The 24809-nt window shown below is 49.2% G+C and overlaps 6 protein-coding genes across 6 annotated transcripts; 2 read left to right on the top strand and 4 right to left on the bottom strand.

The window, feature by feature from the left end:
• Positions 1-6242: 6242 nt before the first annotated feature.
• Positions 6243-6532, bottom strand: PV06_10351 (uncharacterized protein; the record flags this gene model as incomplete). The annotated part of the gene is made up of 2 exons (XM_016411895.1): positions 6243-6381; positions 6432-6532. 2 exons carry the CDS (start codon positions 6530-6532, stop codon positions 6243-6245), a joined length of 240 nt encoding a protein of 79 aa, XP_016257936.1.
• A 5698-nt stretch (positions 6533-12230) lies between these two features.
• Positions 12231-14175, bottom strand: PV06_10350 (uncharacterized protein). The gene is made up of 6 exons (XM_016411894.1): positions 13799-14175; positions 13557-13744; positions 13383-13507; positions 13022-13333; positions 12413-12977; positions 12231-12357 (listed from the first exon to the last, which is right to left on the bottom strand). The coding sequence occupies exons 1-6, from the start codon at positions 13995-13997 to the stop codon at positions 12232-12234; spliced, it is 1515 nt and encodes a 504-aa protein (XP_016257935.1). The 5' UTR covers positions 13998-14175; the 3' UTR covers position 12231.
• A 969-nt stretch (positions 14176-15144) lies between these two features.
• Positions 15145-17257, top strand: PV06_10349 (uncharacterized protein). The gene is made up of 9 exons (XM_016411893.1): positions 15145-15326; positions 15381-15567; positions 15621-15640; positions 15691-15827; positions 15879-16269; positions 16320-16598; positions 16646-16725; positions 16774-16880; positions 16932-17257. Exons 1-9 carry the CDS (start codon positions 15195-15197, stop codon positions 17174-17176), a joined length of 1578 nt encoding a protein of 525 aa, XP_016257934.1. The 5' UTR covers positions 15145-15194; the 3' UTR covers positions 17177-17257.
• A 567-nt stretch (positions 17258-17824) lies between these two features.
• PV06_10348 (uncharacterized protein) lies at positions 17825-20910 on the bottom strand (the record flags this gene model as incomplete). Its single annotated transcript, XM_016411892.1, has 6 exons — positions 17825-18164; positions 18264-18428; positions 18479-18683; positions 18816-18884; positions 19025-19212; positions 20276-20910. The coding sequence occupies 6 exons, from the start codon at positions 20908-20910 to the stop codon at positions 17825-17827; spliced, it is 1602 nt and encodes a 533-aa protein (XP_016257933.1).
• Positions 20911-21433: 523 nt separating this feature from the next.
• Positions 21434-22409, top strand: PV06_10347 (uncharacterized protein; the record flags this gene model as incomplete). Its single annotated transcript, XM_016411891.1, has 4 exons — positions 21434-21492; positions 21544-21880; positions 21945-22170; positions 22231-22409. 4 exons carry the CDS (start codon positions 21434-21436, stop codon positions 22407-22409), a joined length of 801 nt encoding a protein of 266 aa, XP_016257932.1.
• A 70-nt stretch (positions 22410-22479) lies between these two features.
• On the bottom strand, positions 22480-24588 carry PV06_10346 (uncharacterized protein; the record flags this gene model as incomplete). The annotated part of the gene is made up of 1 exon (XM_016411890.1): positions 22480-24588. One exon carries the CDS (start codon positions 24586-24588, stop codon positions 22480-22482), a length of 2109 nt encoding a protein of 702 aa, XP_016257931.1.
• Between the last annotated feature and the right edge of the window lie 221 nt (positions 24589-24809).

The raw sequence follows: 24809 nt of genomic DNA, 5'->3' as shown, positions 1-24809 counted from the left end.
GGTTCTCCATGTCGTCCAACCTCGAGCTCAGCGGCGATTTGTTGGACTATGTAGACATTTTTTCGGGGACCTTTTTGGCTTGACATGCTCCCTGCCTTTTGATGTCTATATCTATGGTTAGGGATGATGGAAATCGAATGTGATTGAGACAATCCAATGATATATGTATACACCTTTTGTAGCACATCTAGAAATCCGTCTTGAAATGATATATGGCGCTTGTGCATTCTTCGTGGACTCCGACTTTAGCGACAACGGCCCAAGCACAGACATGTATATAAATGATAGATATCTCTTATATCTCTGATTAAAGAGGACACTGGAAGAACCTCTCCAGGAGTTCGGCCGTCTCCTGGGGGGCTTCTAGGGCCCAGAAATGTCCGGCCTTAACAAACTGAACGTCGACACTTTTTGCATTGGGCATCTCCTTTTTGGAGACCCCCCCGTAAAACTCCCTCGGCTGGGTCTTGCTGTCATAGCCCTGAAGGATCAAAACGGGACATTTCCATTTGGCCAACAATACATTTCTTCGAATCAACCATTCACTTCGAAAACTTGACGAGTTAAAGTACCGGGGCACGGCTTTGTTGATGTCGGCATAAGAGAATTCTTGAATCGACCGAATCAGTTTATCCTCCGGGATAGGGCGGGTGCCCAAACTTAGGTGTGCCCAGACAATGAGCTTCCGAGCATCGTCCAGAATCCCGTTATAAGGTGCGTTCATGAAGAGATCCCCTTGGGGAGCTAGAGAAGGGTGGAAATGATATAGATGCTGTTCTCCTCGGGCGTAGCGCAGAACAGACCCCGGATGATTGGCCACGATATGGTCGGCCTGACAGGTGCCTCGGTCATGAGTGACAATGTTAAATGGTCCTAGTGGCGGCTGGATCAATTCAAGCATGGCGTGCAGTTGCTCGCCTACCCCTTCATGTCGGTAGTCCCCCGGCGATTTGTCGGATTGACCGTATCCTTTGAGATCCGGGGCGATGCAGCGAAACCCTTTTTGGGAGAGGTAGGCCATCTGCATGTGCCATTGGTACCAAGCGTCGGGGATTCCATGAAGGAAGACGATGGTTTGCTGTTGTTGTTCTTGAGCACGACCAGCCTCGACATAGTGCCACTGGATCACCTCGCCATCCCCTGGCCCAAGAATGAAATTATGAGTAAAGGTGACGCCCTCAAGGACCTCAGTGTCCCCGTCGTGGTCTGTTGGTCGTGGTTTCACGTCGGCAAAGCGGGCGATTTCATCCTTGATCGAGTCCTCAGAGAGAAAGAGTTGGGTGCTGACCACCTCTTGTGCCCGGGGTGGGAGTGGCGTGTACTCGAGGCTCGAGCGGGTGGCCATTGTGATTTGAGGGTAGTTGCCGGATAGGGGGAATTTGTGCACTTCTAGTGAAGGCCGTGGTATATATCGCCTGGTGTCCGTCGGTGGGCAGAGGGATCCCGACGGTTGACTAGTTCTTCCCGCAACACTCCCCACCTGTATCAATGAGAGACATGGAGATAAATGATTCCTTACCAGCACCGTTCTGACCTACCGAGACGAAAGTCGGAGACCCTAGTGTTGAAGCGGAGTGGGGATGTAGATGACCGAGAAGATAGGCCGAGGCGAAGAAGGTTCCTGACGGCTTCTGGGTGTCAGCCTTCGGGCCCCTACGACACCCGCTTGAGCATTCCAGAGCAGGACAACCGTAATCCATGTATTCCTTCGAGCAGAAGTGTGACGAGGCATACACAGCACAGGAAATTACTGTTTTTGTGCGGCATTAATCTAATTCATACCCACTTCAAAGCCGTCTACGTAGAATCATAGTGATGAAACTAGGAAAGTATGTCGAGGTGGCCCTCATCTGCCTGGATCTTGGGTCTTAATCCATTCTTTCATAGGACTTGTGTAAAGGACAATGTTATGTAGACACCCACTCTTCATTCCTCTCCAGCAGCTCCCTCGTCGTCTCCGGTCTGTCGACACCCGGCAATTGGCCGTTGATCGCATATCCCTTGGCCTGCATGACCCAGGACAGCAATTGATAGGATTTCCTGTTCTTTGCAATCGATTTCAAGATCTCTCCGTCGGCCGCAATCGCCGTGGGGATGACGGGGATAATGTTGTCCTGTAAATAGATGATTTCTAGGGACAGCATTTTCCATTTTCCGTCTCTGGACGTTCTCTTTTCGTTGATGCTCTCTGCTGACGGCGATGATGAACCCGAGTCTGACTCTAAACCCTCGCCAGTCATTTCTTCTGCGACTCCAACACATTCCAATCGTGACAAGAGTCGGCAATGCGAAACCAAGTCGTAGTCGAGCCCCTCCCTAGTGAACCGTGTCGAAATTGTACCCACCGACTGCGCGAATGCTTTGGGTCCATTCACGACGATATCGACCGGCTGTATCGTGTGCATGGCTAATTGTCCCTTGTTGGCCATCTTCTGCGAGCCCAAGATGAATCCTTCCGCGTCGCCTTTGTACCTGCAAACCTTTTAGATCCAAATATCATGGGAGATACACATATCATGTCAGAGAGAGAGCTACCAAGAAATATCAATCAGGGTGACCAAAGGATTCGGGTGATAACATTCTCTCATCTTGGTCCACTGACTGGAATCCCGGTAGAAGCGCTCTCGAATTAGGGTGATTCGAATCTCGGTTTCGGCCAGAGTCTGGCTAGCGCTGTGATCCATGTCTGCTGCTTAGAGTAGGAGTTTGATGGGATAATCTGGTCGAGGTCAAGAGAGGTGAGAAGACTGAGGAGATGAGACGAAAAACCCGAACGAACTGACTTGACTTGAATGCTATGACAATTCTCGCGCATAGGATATCTGAATTGTACCATGCCCTCCAATAAGCCTGAACTGACCAAGTCCCGCTAAAAGCTCTTTTTTATTTCGGCCTTCTGTACTTCGGAGGGAAGGCATCATACTTTCTCCGATGTCCCACATCCTCACCCTATTTGACTCTCTTATCCATGCTCGCTCGGGGTGATTTCTTCGGGCCGATCTGCTCGGAGCTAACCCTGCCTAGCTGTGATAACTTCCTTACCTGCGTCGGCAATTCCTGAGACTACTGTGTCAATATCAGATTTTAGAGAGTGGAACAGCTGGGAAAAGTGCAAGGTCGCTTGGTTATATGATATCGCTCACGCCTATCAAGAATCGATACTACATTTACAATACCTAGAATCTGCCTGGGGGACCAGCCGTGGATCTAGGAAACCCGGGCGAAGGGCTGGCGTCCAATGATCCTGGTGGACGAAACATATCAGGGGGTATGTTGGGCGTTCCCGACGCTGGTGCTGAGGACCGATCGCCCGTGTTCTTGCGCTGAGCTGGTTGCTGTGGGCGGTCCTGTGGAGACTGTGCTTGTTAGCCTGGCATTGGAGATTGTTGCGTGTCTGGAGGCCCTGGCATATCCCTAGGAACACCTGCCAGACGTGGGGCCATGGATTGTTGACACGATGGCTGTTGTTGCAACGGCCAATTGGGGTCGTGTCGAGGCACTTGTTCCAGCCCAAGTGGTCTTTGAACGTCGAGTGGAAGGCTCCGAGCTCGCTACATGGCTCATGGCGGGCCTTGTCCGCGAAACATCGACCGGCCAACACCAGGTGGCGTCTTTGTAGTACGGCTTACGCGATTCTCGGGTGAAATTTAATCGTTCTGATACAAAGATATAGGCGACTCATTAAACATGAATCGACCATTCTCTCGTCTAGGTAGCATATTGGGATCTTGTCCCTAAACAGGAGAAGCCATTTGGGTCCTGGTTGCCGCACGAATATTGGCATGGTTTGTCAAACCGTACATCGGTCCAGGCTGATGATTGGGATTTATTGGAAGTCAGTGTCAATATCTCCCGTATTAATCAACAGTATATTCTTTCACTATTCTTCGATATGATTGGTTCCTTCAATTCATGTGGTACATTCAGAGGATATGATGACATCTTCACTGTTGTTTCAGGCGTTCGGCATACTGAAATCTAATTATTTCTCCTTGTGAGCTTATGTTCGTGTTCTTCTCGGTCCATTTATGAATACTATGCCCGGTGGTGATCAAATGGCCATGATATCCCCAGCACCTCGAGGTATTTATGTATGTATGCTGACGGCTTACAGTGCTACTAGACCAAGACTACTGTCGAACGCTCTCCGCACAACAAATGAAGAGGCTTGCAATTGGATATCAACGTCGGTGCTAGGAATATCAAGAGACACAACAACGACATACTTTAGTAATGCTATAGGAGCATTGCAATTTGATTGGATTGTTCATGTTTTCGATCTCTGTCTTGAATACCGACGCAAAAGAAACAAATCTCGTATTAGCCAGTCCGCTGTACCTTTGATAGGAGGCATTTACTCTTCATTTCACCACCCAGACTTAGTGTCTGAAAACCTCACGCATGGCATTCGAGGATAATACTAAGAACCTTCTTAGTCTGGAGAAAAACACCTTTATTCGCAGGTCGAGTTGATATGAAAATATACGATAGCACAGTTGTTCCAGCCCGTGATCATCAATTCTCGAGCTCTTTCTCACCTGCCAAGACTGTTGCCTGAGTTTCGGCGTCAACATGTTGAATCTTAGCCGCCTCCAGGAGTTCCATATTGATGATCTGTGTCAAGTGCATTAGTATCACTTCTCACGGTCGCACAACAGGGATGAAGATTCATCATTCTGGATCTGACTTACCGGTCCCACAAATGTCTTTCTCTTGCCAGAGAACCACATGATAACAATGATTAGGGCACAACCGGCGACAACGACAGAAACATAATTCATGTCCTCGACCTCAGCGGGCAAAAATGTTGGCAAGCAGAACAATGCTGTGTACAAGCAGACCCAGCACACACAGAAGATGTTGCAGAAGGGCCCAAAAATCTTGCCCAGATTGAACTGCCTTGCATGCGGAAGGACCATATCTCGACCCCGGAAGACAACGATGCCTTGCGGAATCGCATATGTGACATTGAGTGAGAGGATCGACATCGAAATGAAACTGTTAAAGGCTGTTGTGGACCCAACGTAGATGGCACCGTAACAGGCAACGACTATACTCGAAGCAATCGTCGCATTGACGGACATTTGGAGGGTGGGGTGGAGCCTTGCAAAGGTAGGTGAGTATGGAAGTCCGTTGTCGCGAGCAAAAGCCCAAGTCAGACGGCCTGTGGCTGCGACGACACTGACAACCGAACCAAAGTAGATGACCAGAAGCCATACGGCAAGGAACGTGGCACCTGAGCGGTTGTTCAACGCTTGTTGATAGACTTCGAAAATGGGGAAGGTGGAAGATGCGACAGCGTCGAGATCATTGGTCGAGAAGAGGAACGCCAGAGTCCAGGGGATGACGCTAACCGCTGATATTCCCAGACTGAGCATCATTGTTCTGGGGACACCTTTGCCCGGATTCGGAATTTCCTGTTTCTTGTCAGCTTGGAACCCTTGGCCCTCTGGCGGCCACCGAAACCTACTTCTGCGATATGGGATGCACCCTCCGTGGCAATGTACGCATACATGCACGTCCCAACCCCCAAGATGAAAGATACGCCGTCACTCCACCCAGTAACGTTGGTAACCTCGGTGAACACGACTTTGGCTGGCTGTTTGGTGTTACTGGCCGGAGTACAGTGATGAAGAAGACTATGCAGCCAAAAAAGCTGACCGGGAAGGGTCCAATCTCCGTCTTCTGCAGCTGTCGGGGGAAGAGCACGACAACAGCAGTCGCTAGAGCCTGGCACAAGATGTACATCAGGTATATCTGCCACTGCAATGCGACATAGTTATCATGCTAGAACCCTGCGATTGCGGGCGTAATCTGCGCACAAACCACGGTGGCGCTGGCCGTGAAGAGGCAATAGGCGATGACCGAGAGCCAACCCGTAACGAAAGCAAGTATCGGTTGTCATCCTGGCTTGAGCTCACTTCCTGGCAGGCTCATGCGGTTTCCAGTGGAACAGTACCAGACCATACACCAGAAGAGACGGTTACGATTGGGAACCGAGCACCTTCCTCACCTGAACAGCCACAAGGTTAGCTTGAGCACTCACTTCTGGACGTTGGCGCGTACTTGGTCCAATTGACGACTCCAATACTTCCTTCACTTTGATGGGCATTTTCATGGAGGGTGCGTAGAACCTCCAATCCCGACAGCACACCAAGTATCCCGTCGTACTGTCCGTCGGTGGGCTGGGCATCTAAGTGCAAACCTATCACGATAGGAGGTGCTCTTGAATTCTTCCCAGGTCAGACAGCGAGGATATTGTCCATTTGGTCAACTTTGGTCTTGCAACCCAGTGATTCTGCTTCTGGCACGAACGACTTTCGAACAGCTTTGTCAGCGGCATTGAGCTCTTGACGAGCCATCCCCGTCTCTGTCTTGTGTCTGAGGCAACTTCAGCATGCTGTTATGGATCGCGATATACCCGAACTCACGTTCCGTAAGGTTGCCAAGGTGCGCTCGACCGCTGGAAACGATCAGAGCCGGCGGTGAGCCGAGACCCCGACTGCAACTTGAGCGATGATAAAGCGGCCATCAGTCCAGCCGTGGAAGCAGAGTGGCCACGGCTGCTGTGGCAAGGCTGTAGGAATGTTGTTGCCATCAGCCAAAGTTTGCACAACCGTGAGGGTGGCGTAACAAGAAATTACTCTTGGCCGTCGGTCGATGGTACGAGCCCCATATGTCCCGCAAAATCACCGTAAGATTTCGTATCGAATTTCCGCGGCCGGCAGGATTGAGGTGTCGAGCTTTACCTACACAAATGATACTCTTGGATGCTCTGCAATGCCGTATCGGCTTTTAAAGACATCATATAGTGCTCGTCCATTCCCGAGTCTTGAGGCGAACCCCCAATGATGCCGCGATTCGCGGCAGATATCAGCGTTCTAAGCCCTGCTTTCCAAAAGCGGGGCACATTGAAGGGAGGCTCTGAATCTCGTACAGTGGGAGTAGCCAATGCAAAGCGATGTGAGTCCTGACATATATACCTATAGCGTTTATCAAGTCATGTACGTATGAGGAGCAAATAAGCACTCATAAAGCAGCGACCTCGGGTACAGACGGATTCTGATTATCTGACAAGGCATTTCTCGTCATATCCAGCGGTCAATCGGGCCAGACGCGCTGGGTAGTTTCGTCATTACATCTTATGGCGTTGCAGCAATCCAAATTTGATAACGACGGGTTGTCAATTCAACCACAATGATGATAACCTCATCCTTTTGCTGAACATGTCCTCGGCATGCGTCCGAACAGGCCAGATCCTGTGTATGGCTCTTAAGCCCGCAAATACCTGGCGTATGGGAAGACTACAGGAAGGACTTCGATCGAGTTTGGGAAGTGATCAGAGCACTTGACCTTAAACTGAGGAATCTAGACCAATTTTTCCTTATAATTCAATAAAGACTAGCTACTGAGGGTGAACCATAAGATCTTGGACCGCTTGTGAGCCTTTTAAAACTACCGTAAGCCTACAAGTTAAAATCCATGTGGCGTTTTATGACAGTTAAAAACAAATAAATATCAAAAAGATAAATGTTCCTTGACTCTTAAGACTCCACAACGCCCTCTGAATTAGGCTCCTTTTCCCGGATCTAGATTTTCAGGAAAGTTTTGCTTGTGGTGTTAGGACTACAAATCAACGCGATTCCAGCGCAGCTGCCGATCGTTTGGGAAATTGTTCAAAGTCCCACGACCACGTCTTTCTCAGGCGCATCCATTCCGTCAAGTTGTTATTTTCATCTCCTGCCCAATGGACTCGCTTCGTTGGCCGGGAGTCCGTTTCACTTTCGCTGTGGCAGACGTAGCGACTCGTGTCTAGATCGGTGAACATCCTCCTCTCCCCCTAGCTCGTCTCGTCTCAGATTATCGATATTGATAGCATGTCGCGATATTGTGGCTATGAGGAGCCAGCAACGGTCAGCCAGTGGCTTAAGAACGATATTAGCCAGGTTGTCCGGTTGAACACAAAACCGACGGCCCAGACCGCAGGTGAGTGGAAGGCGTGAATAGATCCGCCGGACTGGCGATGATGGCGGTCATGAAGGCGGGGTCAGCCGCTGTCCTACGTTGCACGCTCAAACATTTCAATCTATCCTGGTGCTGCGCTTGCCCGTGGTGGTTGTTCAAGGGCTCGTCGATATTTGACAACGACGTCGGGGAGAGCTCACGTAGGAGAAGAGTATGTCCGCCTTGCTCTTCATAGTAATGCTCGCAACACGGTCCAAAAGTGTCTGCTCTTTCCCTCATTAACAGCAAACGTGGCCCGGAATAAATGAAGGCAGTCCTGAAGGGACAAAAGCTGAATCTTTCCCGACGGAGCGGCCTTCGGGACCGTCTGATTTTAGGTTAATGAACTCCACCGATAAAACCGGCCGAGGATCTTCACCACCTCCGACCCATGAAGTAATCCTATTCATGTAAGCCTCAACGATAATAAGAGCAAGGTGTGGAATCCTTTGCGATGAGAGACATCAGGAGTTTAACCAGACAAGTGGTCAGTCCGCAGAACCGGTGAGGTATGAATGCTTAAAGTCCAGCGAGGCAGGGGTTTCGCTTCCCAGCGTGTTGATACAGTACCAGCCAACCAACTGAGTCGCCTTCGACCCTTCTTGCCTGGGTTGAGTGCTAATTAGATATTTGGCTCTCAAAGACCGAGATCGGCCCGAACTAAGTACAGCATTACCTCTCTTGTACCTCCGTACTAAGTAAATGGATGTTCCCGTTGGGCATTGAGATCGTCAATGTTGGAATAGTGAACGTTGCGTTGTTGCAGCACGCAAGTTTCAGTCGTGCATACCGCCTATGCCGAGTTGGTACTCAGATCGCTGGCTATACCCTGAGGGCTGACAGCATGGCCAACAGGAATGAAAACGAGCAGTGAGATGGCTCGTCAAAGCCGAGACTGAAGATTCACGTCAATTTCATTGCCGTTCTGACGAATGACATGATTTGCCTTTTCAAATAATATATATACATTTTGTGTTTGTGGACACTTGACCATGACCCGTCTTCGGAGCTCCGTCCTTCTCAACGATAACACCGATATATTCTCATTACTTCGGTGTCATCGAACCTCCCTCGTGCAGTTGCCTGCACTTTCGTGGCTTTCCTTTCCAACAACAGTGATTTAGTCCTATATGCATTCGCTGGCCCCGTAAACTACTGTACCGGTGTGTGGTCGGTCTGCGAGCTGGCAGAACTATAGGCGTTGTCGACAATGCTGTTCAACTCAACAAGCTTGTCCAGGGTAGACCTCTGAGTGAAGACGCGTAGAATGGCTATTGAAGCCGCCCTTGGCTTCGACAGATCTGCTGATTTCTACTGTTCGAACAATCTGACCGTTATCCGCCTTCTTGACAATGTATTCTTGACTTTCGTGGCTGTGCCTTGGCTGTGCCTGTCCATCCCCGCTCCTAGCACTCAAGGTATCCAAGTAGGACATTTCGACATCACGTCCATTGTGAGCTGCGGTGGGGCTTTTCATGTCCCTTTTTTCGGCGTACATGTCTCTGGAAGTTTGAGATGCATTCTGATCCCCGCCGCCCAATTTGTTGAAGCTGTTGCCGCGGCTTCTGTCGCTGTTCTCACGGCCGTATGTAGGCTTCATGGAGGTGTCACCAAGCAGGCGCGGAAGGACTCTCCTGGCGAGAGGCTTGAGTGATGGGAGTGAGGCAGCAAGAACTCCGACATTGATCTCAATGATGGACCAGTAGTATGGTTTGGCGATCACGGACGTCGGGTCGGGAGAACTGAGCATGTTTGGTAGGAAAGTGATGCGGACAATGGATGAGATGCAAGCACTGACGACATGTTAGAAGCAGACGGATTTTGAGGCGGCTAAACCCTGTTGATGCTTGACGCAAGACATGGAAGACTAGGAAACCTCGGAGGGTTCGGGGGAGAACTCACAGAAGACCCAAACTCAGCATCACACCAACGGCAATCTTCTGATTTCTCGGCACCTGAAGTTTCATGACCAATCTGACAGGCAGAAAATAGGTCAAGAGATCAGTGAAGATATTCGTTGCTGCGTTGGCTAGATAGAAGGCATTGATGTTGACACAGGTCTTGCTGACAATCGACGTGTCCCATGCGGCCTTGATCGGAGCACATTGAAATATACAGATGAGGACATTGGCGGTTGCTGAACAAACGCAGATGCCCAAGACAATGAAAGAAAACAACCGCAGTTGTTTGTCGCCTAATCGTGCGTATAGTGTCAAGACGGAGGCTTTGATGAAACCGAGACTTGCGTTATAGAAGATCGACGAGACATAGACAATCTAGCATACATGAGTCAAAACCTGCTAGCAGGACATATATAGATGCGTACCTTTGAATAGATGAGCAAATTCTCGGCTCCTGCCTGGAGCACAATATCAAGATGTTGGCCGGCCCCACGGTTGACGGCTGCGTCTGAGCTTAGTATCTATTTAGTTGGCGACTCCGGGATCAAGACCATACCTAGGATATTGGTGACCATGAACGCCCATGTCAAAAACTATATAACCAGTCAGTTGTGAGTCCACAAGAGCAGAGTGAGCTGTGACACACAGCAGCGCAGGTGATGAGTACTAAACAAGGTCAGCGGCGGATCTCGAAACACCAATGTGACGACTTACCATCATCGACCCAGATACGTCCGCTACACCACGCTCTGGAGAGAAGTCGGAGAGAAATGACTATAAAAGTCAAAATCCCGAACGCGATGCCCAGGTTGATGACCGTGTGGCCCAGTGGTGTGATGGGGACGACCGACATTTTGCAAGCGGATGGCACTTGGGATCCGCGTTCTGTGCAAATATCTGTGTACAAGCAACTCTGATCAAGACAAAGAAAAGAAAAGGTAAGAAAGAGTCAGTCCTGAAGGATTCTGGCTATATCTACTTCTCTAGGACCCTGTCGCTTTTGCTTCAGGACGTGGCAAAACGTTAGCTATCGTATCCTGTATATGGGGAAACACCACAGGGGATATCACGAACTAACCTCGCATGCAGACGACGACAATTCCGTACAATATTCGTCTCTCCATATGAGATCCATCGGAGCGACTTACAAGTTACAGTGCATCTCGTCCTTACCAATTGCCGAAGAGATTTTCCATGCTATTTGACGACGAGGGTTTTAACATCCTTGCAACTGTATGTACCAGTGCTCGGAGGGAGTTTGACGAAGCAAGGCTACGCGTGCCGAACGCTGGAGACTCTCGTTCTTGACTTACGGTGTCACAAGTATTCGTACTGGACGCATCGTCTGGAGATTAGGCGCAGGGTTACCCTCGTCATAGGGGCGGTGCTTGTCCCTGAATGGCATGGGTCCAGAGAAAGAGTCTCCAGGGCTACCTGGAAAAGTCAAGGTCTTACTGCTGGGTGAAGCGTCGAAAGGCTCGCATTTCCTGCCCCGCTCATGCAGTTCCAGTAGTGAGTGCCACTAATTACGCATGGTAGTATGGTACAATGAGTATTTTGGACCAGGCTTTGAGGCGCCACCTTTCGGGTCGGCGCGGGTAGAAGATCCGTCTGGATCCTGCAAACGACCCCTGCTAGGGTCAGGTCGCAATCCATTGCAAAGGAGCCATGATCGAACGGCTAGTATAATAGAGGCTGAGAAGCTAAGCAGAAAGCGGGCAACCGGGCGAATTGGGTCTACGAATGAAGTAATGGTTTTGCCAATCGCCGTTAAGCTAAGGCATGGAACATGATGATAGTGAAATTCTGTAACAGCAATCCGGTCGATCTTGGGGCGGGTGCTTCTACATAATCCAGCAGGCCTTCAAGTCGGTTTGCGTAATAATATTCCGTTCTGCACCGTCGACCAGTAGTGGAGTCAGTCTGCGTTGTATCCATCAAATCGGACTACACTCCAAAAAACGCCTTCTCCTGTCGATCAGTGTTGAATGTCATTTTGTCCTCCATACAGTACTTCTTCATCTCTTCATGTTCATGTTCGTTGCGATGGGCGGGTCAGTAGATCCTTAACGATTCGAACCATTTCTTTCGGGCTCCAATATAGGCTTAGCTGGCGAAATACGAAGAACTTGAGACACAGTGCACTGCGCCCTTGGATCGGTGGCATTCCTAACCAGCATGGGCCCAAAATTTATGTAGCGATTCGGTGATTGCGAAGATCCTCGTATCTTTAATGCGAAGTTAGGATCGGGCCTCCCACTATGGTCGTCGAGGGGCTCAGGCACATGTGAATGAGAAAGCTATCGAGAGTATGGAGCTGCATACTTTACAGAGTACTTAGGCGTTGAGATAGTTTCAACCACATATTTGTCCAGTAGGCCACTCCACCTCTTACAACAAACTGTCCCATGTTTTCGGGATCCAGCACTTCCGGTTGAAACGTTCTGAAGAACTGTGTCCAAGGTCAGTCTCGTCCACGTAAGAGGGGGTTTTGTTGGGGGTTTAACATGAATAGGAGCTTTGTAGAGTTCCATGAGAGCAATGTCTCTTCCAAGGCACACTCTGGGGCCATAGCCAAATCCCATGTTATACTTATCGTAGTCCTTAGCACGCTCCGCGCCTTCGAGCCAGCGTTCCGGACGAAACTCGTTAGCGTCCTGGGAGAAGACTTTTGTATCGCGGTGAACGACCCATGGGTTGCACGTGACTTCTGTTCCCTCAGGAATATACTTGCCATCTATCTCCAAGCCACCAGCACCTACCAATCGAGGGAAGATGTTCGGCGCCGATGGATAGAGACGCATGGTTTCTTTCACACAAGCAACGTAGTACGGGCAGTGCTTGGTCACTTCTTCGTACTGCGGCATCTTCGAGAGATGTCCTGCTTTGGTAGCCTCGTCGATCTCCGCCATCATCTTCTTGTAAACTTCTGGGTTAGACATGACCATTCGCATCAGACCTTGAAATGCCGTGCCGGTGGTATCAGCTCCAGCAAGGAGCACCAGAAGTACCTCGGCCTTGATCCAACTCATATCCATCGGCTTCCCGTCTTCGTCTCGCGCGTCAAGGAATCTGGTTTTCGTCAGAATGCTCTGCCCGAACAGGTCCTAACTCACGTTTGTAGAAGATCAATTCGACCCTGTGCCTTTCCTTTGGAAATCATGTCCAGCCTTTCAGTGATCAACTTGTCCCGGAAGCGCATGAGAATTCCTATGCCGCTCTCGTCCTCAGGTTTTGCGACGAGATACTTCTCTCCTACCCAGGTTGACTTGACCCAGTTCGTGAAAGGATACAACCTAGCCATCATACCAAAGGCGGGCAGTCCATCATGAAAACCTTTAATCAGGCCAGCAACATCCTCTCCTTTCTCGATGAATCCAAACGGTGCACCAAATCCTATCTCGGAGATGATATCGTATGCCATGTAACTACAAGTGTAAGCAGGCACCCTCGAGCACGAAGTCAAGCTAATCTTACACAGCCCAAGGAGCAAAGTCGAATTTGGAACCGGTATTGGCGAATTTCTCGACCATTCTTTCAGTCCAGTCCTCTATTCTAGCATCGACAAGAGGCTCCATCCTCTTGACATTTGAGAAACTGTACTATTACTGGTTTAGCGTCTGCGAGAATCCTTAAAGTTCCCAAACATACCGGGCCAGCGATCACTTTGCGGAATTGAGCATGCTGCTTGTGATTTTGCATGTTGAATACGCTTTCCGTCTTTCCAAAGCTCCCAGTTATGTAATGTTGGCTCTTGTCGGCGTAGCGGCTGTATACCTTAGGAAGCATTGTGGCATCACTGATTGACAGCAGCGTGGGCGTGAGTCTAACCACAGGGCCTTTAGGAAGTCCACATGTTAGCGATTGGATTTCACCTTAGCCATAATGCTTACCATATTGTCGGTGTAGATCAAGCAGGTGGTCGTGCTCAATGCCTTTGACATTGTAGTACGACGTGTACAATCTCGTCACACTGGCCCAAAACGGTCCGGGAAATTTTGACAGCGGATGGAGAAATCGGTATCGAAAGATCTGGTAGAGGAACGGAAAGGCAACGAGGGAAACCAAGCCCAGAACCAACACTGCCAACATGGCGATCGATGCGATCTCGCTTCTCGCGGCCTGACTGCCCACAGTTTACGTATGAGGAGGGAAGTTTGCACAAGTGGTAGAAATTCCGCACTTTGCCCAAGTTTTATCTCAGAAAAATCAACGACTCTTGGGCTGTTTCAGGTTGTTTTTGCTCACCCCAAAAAGTCGGAAGGGTTCACCTTGGGGGATAGGCGATCGTACGGAGTACATACTCTGGGAACCATTTTCTTGGACCTTCGAGAAACATGAATGTTGATCACGTTACGGAGGACTCGGGAATACTCTAGGACAGCACACTTGCTTGGCTAATGCAAGTGCCGCGATTCACTTTCTCTTGTAAAGTTTAAGAATCCCGGAACGCCCGAGTTAGGCATTTAAGCACGAAGAGTCGGCATGTGGATCCGCGGAACGGCTCCTGTCGATCGCCCAGCATATGTACTAGCTCGCTATACTGATAAATAGCACTCGCTGCACTGTGGAGCAGTCGTGGCGACTCGTTGTGAGCTTCGCCGAACGAAGTCCCGTACTCGTATCCGTACAGGTTCTCCTAATTTCCCATTGACTCGCTTCGACGATGTGCCCAAACGATGCCGAGATGCATCCAGTTGGCTCGGAAATAAGCGTCCCCGCGGTTAGCCCTGATCGACATGAGCTGTTAGACCACGAGTCTCCGACACCGCCAGGTATTGTAAAGTACCTGGCCCACTATACTCGAGCACATGCTTTCACAGAGTTTTCACACGAAGTTTTCAGTCCTAGACTGCTAGCTGCCACGCGTCGTTTCGCCAGGACACGCTCTACCTCGGGAGACCCCTTATGCACACAGCACTATTGACATGCTAGTGGAGAAGCGACAGCTGTAAGGTCTTCACCGCTTCTTAATATCAAACACCCAAGCCAGATCAACATAATGAATTGCGAATCAGGCGAACCTGGCCCTTTCTGGCATCCCCTCATAGTCTTGAGCACTAGCATTCAACCGAGATAGCTTCCTCTTCGTGGAAAGGATCTCATGGCCTCGTAGTCAAGGAACGTTGAGCACTAGTATTCAATCGAAATAGCTTCCTCTAGTAAAGATCTGCACAAGTACATTCCTTCCTGACCTTTTCTTTCACTTCTGTTTTTTCTCTCTCGTGTCTGCGTCTGTGAAACAACAGCTTTCCTCGCGAATAGATCTTGCATGCAGCTACTGGCAAGATGGTGCTCCAAGGAACCAAACTGTACTACAATGCCCTCTTCGCGGGAAGTTTAGGTTTCATTACATTCGGATGGGATGCTGGTGTTTTAGGGGGGGTGTTGTTGACACCAGAATTCATGTCCGCTGTCGGGGTAAGTTGCAATCTCGTGCTGAAGGAAGCATCGTCGATTGACAATCTTGCGCAGAATCCGACAGACACGTACAAGATATCGATGATTACTTCGACATTCCTGCTTGCTTCGTGGTTTGGCTGCATGGTCATTACATTCTTCGGTATTCACCTCGGCCGGAAGAACTGGATCTTGCTAGGCAACGCTGTCGAGCTTGTTGGAACCATTATCTCAGCATCTTCATACAGCTACGGACAGTTGAGTAAGAGCTACGATCTTCTTCCATTGTAATGTCTTGCTAACACTTCTCTGCAGTCGCCGGTAGAGTCTTCATCGTATGTTGTTAGGGCTTCACCATGGCAGAGCATTAACTAACGTGTCCAAGGGCATTGGCAACGGATTCCTTACTTCGATGATTCCGGTCTACATGGCCGAGATTGCCACTGAGAAAAAGCTTCGTGGAAGAGGTGTCAACGCAATGATTGCAGCTGCTAGTCTTGGGACTGCCCTGGCATACTGGGTGTAAGTGACCTACGTATATCAAAGCTGGACACTGATGCCTGACAACTTCAGTGACTTTGGCATGGTGTTTGCCCATGGAACTCAGGCAGTTTGGAGGTTTCCTGTCGCTTTCCAAGCGTTCTGGGGTGTCTCCACCATGATAGCCTTCATGCGCCTGCCCGAAACTCCTCGATACTATTACGCCAAAGGTCAGGTCGAGAAAGCCGATTCTACTCTCGAGCAAGTTTATGGTATGGACTTGACCGAGGGTCGTGTTCAACAAGCCAAAGCGGAAATTCTTGCTGCCCTGGAACTAGAACTTGCTGCGGCTCCCAGTTTGAAAGTAATGGACTTCTTCTGGGACAGCTCCAGCATGCAAGTGGCCCGCCGAATCCGCACAGGTGTTCTCCTGATCGGTATTGCTTACCTCATGGGTATCGACATGATATTCTACTACATGACAGTAAGATGAGAACGAGTTCGCATGAGATGGACACTAACGAACCCTATCAGACAATCTTCCAAGTCTACATCGGGCTGGAACCCTTGACATCTTCTGGGCTTGCCGGAACAGCAACCACGGTCCTTGCCATCACCAACTACCTTGGCGTCTACTACATGGAGAAATTTGGCCGCCGCACATGGCTGATCACCGGGGCTGTAGTCCAGACCATTTTCATGGCGACTTTTACAGGTCTCTTGTCGTCTCCAGGCACAAAGACTGGTGCCGCCGCCGCCGCCATGCTTTTTATCTGGATCGCCGTGTTCGGTCCGACTTGGGGTCCTGTCACCGTAAGTACAAGTTTTCCTACCACGGCGATAGACACTGACTATGATAGTACGTATATGCCTCTGAGATTATGCCCCTTCGATACCGTCATATTGGATTTGCTCTCAGCGTGTCGTCCCAGTGGCTCATGTAAGTGCTACCAATCTGCGCGCTTGCTTCCTATGCTTACATTCACAGGGCTTTTACCACCGTCTTTGCCGGACCTATCGCAATTGCTGATAAGAGTGTTGGATGGAAGACTTGGATTTGGTTCTTGGTCTTTAACTTCATTGCCATACCCTACGGTGAGCGTTATCTTCAAATGGTAGAAAGCCAGCGTGCTGACCTGACGACAGTGTATTTCTGCTGTCCCGAGACTCGTGGTCGAACCCTAGAAGAGATTGACCTGATCTTCATCACGGACACCTTGAAAGATACAACCGCCGCGAAGACGTTGGAGCATGAAGGTCACGAGTCTGAACTAACATCTGAACTTGACAGTGTCAACGAGAAGACCATCCAGACTCAAGAGCAAGGAGTAGACGTTGCGAAGTCTGCTGATATGGAGGCGCCAAAGGAGGCACCAGAGTCTTCCTCCTAAATGTTGAATTGGCCGTGAGAGAGAAATGGCAAGGCCCGAGGTAACTGGTTGGAATACAAGCAGTTAGAACAACCATCAACTATCTAATGTATTATAGCATAATCATTTAATAGATGAAATGTATACAAAATGATTATTTCAATGGAAGGAGGTTAGCCAGTGAAAGAATTTCCGGCTACCTTTACAAGGTTCGTGCTAGACTGATCAAGTACACGACTGCGGTGGCTCTGCGCAATATACATCAAAGTCTCATTGCCATTGTACTAGGGATGTAAGTATCCACTGTGTTGCTGATGAAGAGACACGAGGTTTGGGACTTATTAGTCCTTACTGACTTCTTGCCCACAAGCTTCAGATTGACCTCTAAATTGATATCGGCGAAGTGTTGGTCGTTAGAAGCTGTGACGAACTTCGAACCCACCGTGCAAACGTTAAGTAGTCCTACTCTAATGTCGTTCTAATGTCCTAACATTGTACCATATCGCTAAATATAATTTTCGTTTATCACAAAAGATGAAAGGTTAAATGTCTCTCTCATAACTATAATAATCCAGTTTCTAGAATTGTTTAATGCTTTTGTTCTAGTCGTGATTGCTCAAACCTAGTCTTCCGCCAATCTCGCTGCAGGGTATTGAGCAAATTGATGCCTCAGACTGCACAAGTCAAGGTTTGGCTCATCTCTCCGAGAGCGCGCATACAAGCTAGACAGTGCGCCTGAGACTCTGCTTGGCTGTCGATCATGCCCAGGCTTAAGCTCTCCAAGTGCAATGCCCCAGCTGTGATAGTATAAAAGTCCCTGTTGACGCTCGGTCGCCGAAGCCCAAAATTAGATCGATCAAGCTCTAGCTCATGGCGGATAGAGGCAGCTGCGGCTGTGCACATTTTCCGCGGATCTCGGCCTTTGCTCAAGGTGTGATCGGTTGACCCGTTCGGTTGATACTGTAGAAGCGGACGTAGAAGCAAGATAATTGCTGTGTCAGATAGCATACTAGATCAAAATTATCAGAAGACGAATCTTTCAAGATAGAAGAACGCTCAGCAATTGAGACTATGTTGCTGAAATGGAGGCTGATTGTGCGACACTTACAGCAAGTCAAGTATCCAAGGGCTCACTTGCCTACCGGTAGATTGGCTTTTGGCTATGGAAATCTTAAAGAGTCCTTGTAGGGACTCGAACCACGTTTCGAGGGTTTCGAGCATGTCTTCAATCACCGAGATTTCTTGGAAACCAGTGATTTTTGTGTAGTCGTAGCTGATCAAAAAGGTCAGTCACACTCAAGGCAGAATGTATCTCGAACATACAAGCGAGTCAAAATGCTGCATGCATGTTTCATAGGGCTATGAGAATACGGGACCGTGGAGGAGACTGTACTGCCAGTGTTTGTTATACTGGGCCAGTCATCTCTGTGACTATCCCGAGACGTCCCCAGGTTGAAGACAGGAGATAACTCGGCGAGCCATTGATTATTTAAATGCGAGGGTCGTCCGGTGAGACCAGCTCCAGAATCTGTTGGTGTCCAACAGTTGTTAGCAATGCCAATAACACAATCTGGAAGGACAAGAACGTGGCCAGCGTACATTTATGACGATGTAGTAGCGCACAGGATGGATCGACGTGCTATCGAGATGGAAGATACACCCTCCGCCCACGCCTCAAGTTGAATATCAACCTCGAGAGCGAGATCGTGTGCCAACTGAACTGCCATACCTGCAGCAGTGTTAGCTGAATGTTGTGCTTTTGGACATCATTTCTGGAAAATGCTTGCCTGAATATATCCACCCTGGAAAGCCGAGAGCATGGGTGTTTACCTGCCTCACCAATAGCTTTGATATACCGCTACGGCTTACCTCGAGAATCATGTGCTTCTGCTGCCTCGTAGTGTGACAGAATGAGAAGAGCTTGAAGAGTGGCAAGGCCAGAGTGGTCGAACCTGTATCCGATGTTGGTGGTGTCTGGCACTGGAATCGATATCCTGGTATCGAAGTCGATAGTCAATACCCCGTTTACAATCTTTCCACCCCAGAGGGTTGGAAGTCTGGGAATGGATGATGAGTATCCCCCTGGACCAGAGCTACATGCATACTTTGCACCACGTTGCGAAAACATTCGACCTTCGCAACGATATGCTGCTTGACACAACTGTCACTTCGGCCACATCTCGAAGTCAGAGCCCTTTTGGTCGTCACCTGTGATGATGGTAGAGTGTTCGAGATCAGACAAGCAGGTTGTGGTACAGGACCTGCTGCCAAACGCTATACTCCGGAGTTCAAGGGCTTGAGCACCTGCAAGGCCTAGCTTATCCATTCTAGCTTCCGGAACAAAGGCATCAACGCAAGCGGCAAGAGAGTTGCTGTTATAGGAGCTCAAGCTAGTGGTGTCGAGGCGGTTCAACGGTGCGCTACTCTTGTGGACGAGCTCCTAGTCTTTATAAGGACTCCAAACCCACACGAGATGTAACCTTCCTATTGGTCACCACTATATCCATGACAGTATCTTCCTCCCAGAAGATCTTGTCTTTCTTGCCCATAGTGATATCCGGTAGTCACAATGCTTGCAGTGTCGATGTAGAGTAATTGTGGGAGTGATGGAGGGTAATTATGAGAGTGATAGTACGCCCATTGTGACACGCTACTTCCCTCGGACCCTAGGTGGTTTACGATCACACGCAGCAAGGCGGTTGTGGTATTCCGAGTGGTGGCTCGATATTATTAGCCCCGAGACCCTCTCGTTGCTCTAGAAGGCGCCAGACTAGAGATTTACAACTAGTTATTCCATAATATCTACCATACCTCCTTCGGCATGCGGCTACTAACATAGTTCTATTCTGACTCATCGACAAGGGTTTCGAAGTGCTTCGTGATTGGTACCATTTTCGGTGTACTCGTCTCAAGTACAAGAGAGCATTTTAGCTCTCCAAAGTTGCGGTGTAAGTCTTGTTGCTATGCATCCTTCTTATGTCGTTCGAGCTAGGCACTGTCTATCTATAGAATATGGCAAGTCTGGCTTATCTTTTGAGCTGCCTAGGTAGAATCTCAATCGAATTCCTACTACGAGTCAGTCATTCAGTTTTGCATATTGGGGCGTACTAGCATGCTCACCCATCCGGATCTTCGAGAAATCCTATCTGCGCAAATGTCTGGTCAAAGCCGGCCTGCCAGGCTCCGTGAATCTTTCCGGGTAAAGGCATGTCGTAAGGTTCGACATTGTCTAAATGCTTGATAACCTTCCAACCTTTCTCCTTGGCCAGCTTCAAGGTCTCACTCACGTCGGGCACACGGATGCCGAGATGGGCGAAACCACGTCGCTTGCTCGGCGATGTTTCCGGAGTGTCGTCGACTTTATCATGCAGTGAAATGAGTTCGAGTAGTCCTGACCTTACACCTGTTTCTGCAGCCATATCCGCTGGAGACACGTCGGACTTCTGGGGATAACCAAGATAATAAGCAGTAAATGGTCCAGTATTGACAACAAATATCAGGCTCATCCCGAGAAAGTCGATGTAGAAGGCCAATGAAGACGCCGGAGACTCGATCTGAAGAGCGACATGATTCAATACGTAGTCTTTGGTAGCTGGTACCCGGCACAAGATTGTTTGTGATATATAAGGTGTGCCTGGCTCTGGGGCCGGTGGCAACTCCAATAATGATTCGTGTTGGGATAGGTGTTGTTTCGGCTGATGCTGATCGGATCCCCTGGCCTGGGCTACTTCAAGTCCGTTCGTATCTTGTTCCATCCTGGTTACTTCTTGATCATATTATGGTATATGTGACATTCCAAGAGGGCACAGTCTTGAGAGTGCTAAAATGTCTCCCAACCATCACAAAGAACCTGTGCTCTCGTTTGGGGCTCATATGGAGCATGTCTCTTGCCCGATACCACCGCATGGAAGTCCGCTCACGGTTCTAGCTCCACATTCTTTTCGTACGTTGTACTCTCTTGAATTCAACACTCGCGTAGTATTGCACGGAGGTCCCGCTCGAAGGTCCGGTAACCTCTCCTGTCACAGAACGAGTCCCCATGCAGCCACTGACTCGATCTCAACTCCGTTTCAGCGATGCTTACTAGGAATAAAAACAAGCATATGTTTCCACATTCTAGACCGCACTATCTTCACACATAAAGCTACAATAATTTTGCCTCTGGCGACTTTTCATCTGGCAGTATTTGATTAACTGAGGCAAGATCAGAATTGATTCTTTAATACTGCAGATACTTGAATGAGCTCACAGAAGATTCTTTGCTCCTTCTGATGAAATATGGCCTCCTCCTCCTCAATGCCATTGGGCAGCTTCAATAGTGCAAATGGCAAAGTAATGTGAGTATCTCCTGGCACTTCTAGGAAAGTATCTCACAACCGATTGATTAGCATAGTTACAGGTGCAGGTGCCGGAATAGGCTTTGCTATTGCCAATACCTTATTGGATGATGAAGCGACTTCTCTGGTCATTACCATAGATGTCAACACGGAAAAACTCAAGGCCTTGATAGACTTGCATTCGGAAAGGCTTACAGTCATCCAAGGTGATGTTTCGGACCGATCAGTGAGTCAAAGGGCGGTCGAAACAGCTCTTAACCGGAGGGGAAAAGTTGACTGCCTCATTCTAAATGCTGGCGTGTTGAGCCCGGTTGGTCGTGTCGAGGCAACAGCAGTAGCAGAATGGAAGAATCTCTTCGACATAAACTTTTTTGCACTTGTGCATGCTGTGAGTAGTAGAAGCCAGTGCTCAGCACTACTTAAAGAGCTTTGCTAATGATTGAAATTTCCAGATCCAGCTCGCTCTCCCGTACCTACGAAGAGTAAATGGTCAGGTTTTGATGACATCTTCGGGTGTATCATTGCGGCCGTTTCCATCCTGGGTTCCGTATGCATGCTCAAAGGCGGCCATGAATTGCTTATGCAGTTGTCTTCCCACCGAGGAAGACCAGGTGAGATTCCTTTGCGTGACCCCAGGGATTGTCGACTCGGGAATGCAAGGCCAGGCAAGGGAAGAACGTAAGAACGCCTTTTTGCGAAGTTGTATGGAAGTGAGCATCATTGTGACACTAAGTGTAGACAAGTCGAATATGACCCCACAACAGCACGAGTGGTTGAGTTCTCTGCATACCAAAGGAGAACTGCTCAGGCCACAACAGCCCGCCAACTCGTTTGCAAAGCTCGCCCTACGAGGTATTCCAAAGGTACTGAATGGAATGGTGATATCCTGGAACGATCCAAGAATAGACGATGAATAAGGCTGTAGCATGAATTTAAGCATTGTGGGGGTTGCAGATGAGCAACAAAATCCCACAGGAAGAGCTTTCATCAAATCAACTGCTCCTCTGGAGCTTGCATCTCTGCACTTCGGGCTCCTAGAGAAAGGACTACCTTCGTTAAATTACGTGCCATGCCCCACACCTTCTGGCGCCGCAGCAGTAAAGCTGTTTGATCGAGGATAGCTCGCCGAGCGCCTGCAGAGCATAAGGAAGGAACACCAGTCAGGCATAGCTGAGTATTGCCGCCGTTTTTGACCCAATCATCGTGCCGTTTGAACAAAAGCTCATCTCCGGAGTCAAGTTGATCAAGATGCAGAACAGTTGTTCGTTCTCGAAACATTTCGGCTTCGAGTAGCGGCACTATGCATGAAAGCACCACGCCGGCATGAAATATCAAGAACACCTCGAATGGCATATTATTCGGGTAATGCCGGATCAACCCCAGCAACTGAGCACAATGGTATACCACATTTCGACTTCTTTGCATGTCTTCATTGCTCCATTGTCTCATGCGCTCTCTGGCATTTTCTGCTTCCGGGCCGTCCCGAAGGGATGGCCAGAGCCAGTTCATCAAGTCTCCTGCCCCATATAGATGAGCCACATGGATGAGTTGCATTCGATGCACCACACGATCAATCTCCGCTTTGGTATGGAGCTTTGAGAAAGGCACAACGGACACCATCATGCCGTCAAGCGCTTGCAGAAGGGTCTGACGGCCATTGTCGTACACTGGAGGCGACACAAGGTCGTTAATAGGGGATGAGCGGATCTCCTTAAGTGTCCACAGCATCCGAACCAAAGTCAGGGTAATCAGGAAGATATGTTCTTCAACTACAATATTCTCTAATGGCCTTTGCGTGTTGTCGAAAAAGGATCGAATGGTAGGACGCAGTCGTGGGCTGGAAGGACACACCTGTGACCAGGGGTGGAGTGCTGCCCATGCTTGACCCGACTCGGCACCCCAGTGTTCAACTGATGCTGGTAGCGGCAGGTTTACATCGCCTGTGCTCAAGAATGGCCGATTGTTGTGTAGATAGGCTACTGAAGCATCATATTTGTACACGGCCCAGCCCAATCGGCGAAGACCCTCCGCGTCAACCCAGGCTCTCCATGTTTCGTCAAGAGTTTTTCCAGGCTTTGGATTCTCAGGATTATCAGCTCGAAAGAGCCCCATACACTTGGCATGATGAGTGATGGTACCACGGCATGACTCGCTGAGTTCAAAAAGCCGCTCGCTCCCACTACAGTAACCATGAGTTCCTTGCAAGAGTTGAGCAGTAACATAAGATCGAGTTCGGACAAATCGGCGGTCTGACTCAGCCATAAAGACCAGTAGTTTTCGGACCAACTCCGATAGCGCAATGGAGAACAGTTTGGCACCACTAAAATCTGAGTAGCAAGCACCAACACTGATAATGGACAATGTGACCACCAAGTCTTTTGAAGGATCGAATGTGGGCTGGTGGACAACATCGAGCATTGGATGAAAGTGTGCGAAAAAAAGGTCAATACAGTCATCAAGCATTTCTTTCGCAGGGAACTGCGCAATATCAAGGGATTGGAACCTGTTGTGCTCAAATGGCAGCATGAGGCATTTTTGGAGTCCATGCCAGGTTCTTGTGTCCACAGCCGTTATTGATGAGAAGCGAGTGATTGCGCGATTTGCAAAACCCTGCGGTCCCAGCGCCGGAAGTGAAATCTGTCTTTGCGGCGGTCTCGGTGTTTCCACGGGCCATGGGTCCCCTGTGTAGCAAGTCTCTTGTGGTTGAGGTGTTAGAAGCCCTCCCAGGGCTTGATCTGGAGTGTTCATATGACTGTCGACAACGTCAAAGTGCCTCGGTGATGAGACTGCTGTCTGGGATGCCGAGATCAGGAATGACTGAAAACATTGGGTGTCACTGGAAGCAGAGTAACCAAAAATGTCGGATGGACTGAAAAGGTTATTGCCGGTGTCGCTCTCATCCAGCATCCAATCAAGATTCGAATTGAAATCCATGTCATCAAAAGTCGTGTACAATAAGTTCTCCAAGGGAGCTTGAGGTTGTAGACCTGGTGTTGCATCCAAGGTCGCAGCCTCGTTTGCAACATAACAGGAGCCACTGACTGCAGGTATACAGACTTGGGCAAGGCTGCTGTCTGGGGATTGAGAAGGTGGCATGGGTGAGTTGGAATTCAATATTGATACATTCTTAGCGCAGTCGCCCTCACAAGAGAGTGATCTAGCCTCGTCAGGCTGCCTAGTTGGCGGTGAAAACTGATTTCTTTCCGCCTGTTGCTGATTTCTTGCGCGACCTTCGTAAACGCAGTCTATGCCGCGCCGTGCACATGATGCACACTTAGGTCGCTCACCACTGCAACGAGTCTTTGATCGGCAACACG

Source organism: Exophiala oligosperma (assembly GCF_000835515.1).
Source record: "Exophiala oligosperma strain CBS 72588 unplaced genomic scaffold supercont1.12, whole genome shotgun sequence".
Classification (NCBI taxonomy): domain Eukaryota; kingdom Fungi; phylum Ascomycota; class Eurotiomycetes; order Chaetothyriales; family Herpotrichiellaceae; genus Exophiala; species Exophiala oligosperma.
This window is presented reverse-complemented; position numbering and strand designations above follow the sequence as displayed.